Here is a 5,580-nt window from a genome sequence, read left to right on the forward strand (position 1 = left end):
AATAACCTTATTAATCTTGATACGGCCTTACTACGGCACCTTATTAGTCTTGATACGGCATTAGCACGGAACCTTAGAAATCTTGGTACGGCCGTAGTACGGTGCCGTAGTAAACTTGACAAGAACTTAGTACGGTTTTTATCAACGACTTATACGGTGCCGTAGTAAGGCCTTAGTAAGTTTTCCAAGTTCGGGCAACCTGGGAACACGCTCGACTAATACTCCTCTTCGAGTTCTTAAAAGACATTAATACAATACGAAATGTTTATTGTAAAAATAGCGCAAAAATGACAGGTTGGGAAAATTACGAAGGCTATTACACAAACCATCGGAGCGGCCAAATATTGAGCAGCAACCAGAGTCTATCAAGTCAATATATTGATTAGTCAAGCCGCTCTTGTAGTACGAGAAATACTGTATTCATATGATATTCTGTAGTTATGCATTCGGGCTAAATAGATTTTTTGTTTTCAAGTTAAAGGGTTCGACATAATGAGCGAACGCACAATATCAATTTTAGTTGCTTATTTGATAGCTATACCGGATTTCTCTATAGTCTTCAAACAAAGCTTCTGCATTATTTCATCGATATCAAAGTTTACATTCTCTGAGCCAGTTATTGAATCATCAAGTTCTCTCAAAAGATTTGTCGCAGCTTTTCTCACAACTGGGTTAAAATGCGACTTCATTGAATCCTCAACAATCAAATAAACGTCTGTGAACTCTTCTCTCGTTAATTCTCCTTGAGGTCCTGTAACCAACTTATGTTGCAGGACAACATCACGCATAAGGTTCAGAATCGAAATTAAAACATCGGTTTCACATTTGAAGCTAACTTTGCCCAATATTAAAACAAAATTTTTAACAAGATCGATGGAAAGTTTCGAAGACATCAAAAACTTTCTTATTATGTCCAGAAATGTTAAAGAATAAGTTGATAGCTGAAATGCATTGTCTCCGCACATACATATTATTCTGTCGTATATTCCGGGATACTCAATATTATATTTCACAAGCAAGAGATAAAAACACTCGAGTGCTAAAAATTTCTTTTTAATGGATTCAGCGGTAACCGATTGCATAAGGAAGTCTGTCAAATCCCGGCAATCAAAGAGGATGGGCATAATTTTATCACACATGTTTGTGAGCACCAAGAGTGATGACTTCAGATTGAGGTCCCTCGAAAGCACCGTCAGCCACAGTTTTGAGATTTTTGCTGACAACTTCTTTTTACCATGTTCTGTACTGTCGTTAGAATCATCCATAGCCGAATAAAAATTTATTTTGAGAATGCATTTTATCAAATGATATACACAGGCTTGATTTAACGACAAAACAGTTTCTGTGAAAATTGTAGATGCCATCACAAAAATAATGCAAACAATGTAATCGTGCCTTTTATTGCACAGCTGCAAAAAGGAATTAGTCGACGATTTTGGGCCATCCATAAACAAGCACATCACTAAACTGGAGAAAGACTCCTTAACAAGCGAATCGAATACTGCAACATTGGTGCTTAACTTCATTTCACAATAAACGAGATCCAGAAAAATTTGCAAGACTGCTTTGGCAGTATCAGGCTTGGAATCGATTTTGATAATTTTGCACAAATTATCTTTCAGAAGGCAATAATGCGTCAAACATTCATTTTGGACCCGTTTTGCGTTGACAATTTCCTCGTGTAATCTTTTCGTTTTGCTAAGTTTTCGGACAAACCTTTGTAACTGAACAAGTGTGCTTTCCTCCACATCCTGTTTGTTAGCAAGTTTAACTGACACTCTCTTTAAGACACCTTCGGTGAACATATCACTGAAATTAGACGATTGAAACTTCAAACGCCACAGAAATAATAAGTCACATTTTTACAGCATATATCTATAATCTTGCTGCAAGTATGGCGTCTTTCCCATTATACCACCCCCCCCCCCCGCATTATTTTTTTTAAAAAAAGGTAAATTAAGAAATGCCCCTCCACAACACTGGGTGAAAATTGGCTGGTCCGTGGTCCTCACAGCACAACGTCTTCATAAAGTATTTCGTATTGTTTAAATATATCAAAAAATGATATATACAAACATCAGCTGAGCAAGTAAAACAAAAGACAGACAGCATTAGAAACCAAACACAATGACGAAAGTAGATGAGTCAAACTAACAGCCTCCCTTCTTCAGCCACAGCTCCCATCGAGGCATCTACAATTTTGCGCCGCCTAAGCGTCCTTGACCCACGAATGCAGAGGATAGAACTCCTTAGGAGAGCAAAGCTGATTTTTGTCCTCAGATAAGATATGATATCAGCGTGGCTGTCCCCTTTTCGCGCAGAGAGCTTTAATGCGTTGTTTCAGCGCTCTTGAAGCTGATGGGTCAGCTCCACTGGTACAAGCGAAGACAAGCGGACAAAATGTTGCTTTCTCAACCTGTTATTCTTTATTCATATTAGTTCTTTTTAATAGATTCATGGTACTTGTACAAATTGTTTTGGTACTTGTACCATGGTACTTGTACCTGTTATTCATGGTACTTGTACCTGTTATTCTTTATTCATATTTGTTCTCTTTAATAGATTCATGGTTCTAGGCGGGATTCTTTAATAGATTAGGTAATAGCTCATCGTTGATTGATTTCTCACATTCCTTTAAAAGGTCTTCAATATTGTGTGTTGTACGTGCTAAGAAGGTCAATTTATGCTGAACCGATGAAGTGAACGATTTATAAACACTTTTATTGCAAGGGGGTGGCTTTGGGTTGTACCTTCCTGAGAGAATACTGTTCGTTTGTTATTAAACAAACTCGATGGTTCACAATATGAATTATATGCAGAATGATAGAAAGAGGGCATAACTTCCCAATGTTTCATAAGGCAAGATTACAGTTGAGACAATTGAAAGCGTTTTTAGCACTCAATAAGCAGGATCGCCTCCGAATCTGTGTTTTGAAAAGCAGCTCTCAATGAAAGGATAGCATGTTAACTTCCTCCTTTTTGTCCCATAAATAATTGCTTATCACCACTTAATATCTTAAAGCCGTTCTTCAATCATTTGACAAAATTTATTCCGATAATGCGCCTGAAGACTTCCAAGTCTCTTATTAGTCGCACACCGGGGAACTTAAGAAGAGCTATCAACCGACATGAATTATACGGAAAAGGGAAGTCAAATGAGACCTAGCTATGCGTATTCCTAGTTTAGCAATAGTTTTAATTAGATCAGTTGAGGACAACTTAAAGGATGTCAGAAGCCTTCGCCAATCGTTGGCATCAAGACCGGAAGGGCCATGACTCCCATGCGGGTTCATTGCAGACTTTCTAACCATTGAGGCATTAAGCTTTTCAAATATGGATTGATGATAAGGCAAACTTTTTGGATGTCTATTGCTAAATATATAATTCAAATTTGCTTTGCATGGTTCCAGATTTTCTCGCGTAAGACACCAAGGACAGTTTTCTTGTCAATTTGTCAGTTAAAGAAAGGACAAACACTTTCGCTTCCTCTGTAAGACTTCGATTGGCATTGGAAGTTTTTGCTGTTGATGTGTATTTATCAAATTCTTTGTATTCTTCAACAGATCGTTTTGCTTTTGTTCTGCTCAAACCAGCTATTGAACCAGCTTTTGTTCTGCTCAAACTCCTGACTAGCTTTTGCTTCAAGAAACAGGGAACCTATGTCCCACTTTATCCATTGACTTAACCGTCTTGCAATGGTTTTGTTATTTGAGGCTTCATCTTCCGCTCTTGTTCTTTCAAGAATGAGAAGAGGCATCACCATTGCGCAGTAAATTGTCGTTTCTGCGTTAAAACCATTTATAGTGGCCGACAGGATTTTATTCAGGGTATCGGTGAACTTAACGCCTGTCTTGTTCGTTGGTAGCGTAAAAAGACTGCTTTCCAATGAACAACTTTCTTGTAGATAATCTTCATGTTTTCTTTTTTGCTTTCCTCGAGGTTTAGGCAGTAGTTGCAGGGTTCAGGACAGGCTTCCATAGAAGCTTGCGATGTCTGGCTATGGACCACTGCATGGCTTAGAGTTGTTGTCTCTGAGGATATTACTCTTGTTTTCGTTTGTATTGTCGTTAGAATCTTCCATAGCCGAATAAAAACTATTTTGAAAAGGCATTTTTTCAAATGATGTACACAGGCTTGATTCAAGGACAAAACAGTTTCGGTGAAAATTGTGAATGTCATCACAAAAATAATGTAAACAATGTAATCGTGCCTTTTATTGCACAGCTGCAACAAAACATTAGTCAAAGATTTTGGGCCATCCGTAAACAAGCACATCACTAAACTGGAGAAAAACTCCTTATCAAGCGAATCGAATACTGCAAAACTGGAGCTTAACTTTTTTTTCACAAGAAATGAGATACAGAAAAATTTGCAAGACTGCTTTGGCAGTATCAGGCTTGGAATCGATTTAAATAATTTTGCACAAATTATCTTTCAGAAGGCAATAATGCGTCCAACATTCATTTTTGACCGGCTTTGCGTTGACAATTTCCCCTGGTCATCTTTTCGGTTTGCTAAGTTTTTGGACAAACCTTTGTAACTGAACAAGTGTTATTTCCTCCACATCCTGTTTGCTGGTAAAATTAACTGACACACTCTTTAAGACACCTTCGGTGAACATACCTCTGAAATTAGACGACTGAAACTTTAAACGCCACAGGAATAATAAGTCGCATTTTTACAGAATATATCTATGATCTTGCTGCAGGTATGGCGTCTTTCCCATTATAGCCCCCCATTTTTTTTTTTCAAAAAGTGCGTAAACTAAAAAATGCCCCTCCCGAAAAGCACTACGTCTTCATAAAGCAATTCGTATTGTTTACATCTATCAAAAACTGATTTATATAAACATCAGCTGAGCAAGTAAAACAAAAGACAGACAGCATTAGAAACCAAACACAATGTCGAAAATATATGAGTCAAACTAACAGCCTCCCTTCTTCAACCACAGCTCCCAATGAGGCATCTACAATTTTGCGCCGCCTAAGCCTCCTTGACCCACGAATGCAGAGGATAGAACTCCTTAGGAGAGCAAAGCTTTTTTTGTCCTTAGATACAATATGATATCAGTGTAGCTGTCTTCTTTTCGCGCAGAGAGCTTTGATGCGTTGTTTCAGAGCTCTTGAAGCTGATGGGTCAGCTCCACTGGTGCAAGCGAAGACAAGCGGAAAAAATGTTGCTTTCTCAATCTGTTATTCTTTGTTCATATTTGTTCTTTTTAATAGATTCATGGTACTTTTAGGCTTTGCTACTGCTTTCAGGGCAACTTTGCCAGCGGGTTGAAAACGTTAAAATCAAAATAGGCATTGTTGAACCTCGATTCCCAAAATCCGTTGGCCTTGATATCTAATATCGCATCATCATCAGTTGTCGTTGAGATGGTAACCGAAAGCAGGTCCGTGTCTTTTCATTGAGTCAAAAATTGTTTTCATGTTATCCAGAGAGTCGACAGCGTTGCCATTATTCGCACACCATCTTGGAACTGTGAAGCAATCATCAGGAAGTTCAATTAAGGGAATAATGGCAATTCCAAACAACGACATCGCAAGGGGGTCGCTTTGGGTTGTACCTTCCTGAGAG

At 38.3% G+C, this 5,580-nt stretch overlaps 1 protein-coding gene across 1 annotated transcript; it reads right to left on the bottom strand.

Moving 5' to 3' along the window:
- Positions 1–250: 250 nt before the first annotated feature.
- LOC142355939 (uncharacterized) lies at positions 251–1,842 on the bottom strand. The gene has a single exon (XM_075407946.1). It carries the CDS (start codon positions 1,803–1,805, stop codon positions 525–527), a length of 1,281 nt encoding a protein of 426 aa, XP_075264061.1. The 5' UTR covers positions 1,806–1,842; the 3' UTR covers positions 251–524.
- Between the last annotated feature and the right edge of the window lie 3,738 nt (positions 1,843–5,580).

This window comes from Convolutriloba macropyga, unplaced genomic scaffold (assembly GCF_964194025.1).
Source record: "Convolutriloba macropyga unplaced genomic scaffold, txConMacr16.3 SCAFFOLD_5077, whole genome shotgun sequence".
NCBI lineage: Eukaryota > Metazoa > Xenacoelomorpha > Acoela > Convolutidae > Convolutriloba > Convolutriloba macropyga.

Bases quoted from the DNA above. Each gene is read 5' to 3' on its own strand.
- LOC142355939 (XM_075407946.1), bottom strand. From the start codon at position 1,805: ATGTTCACCGAAGGTGTCTTAAAGAGAGTGTCAGTTAAACTTGCTAAC.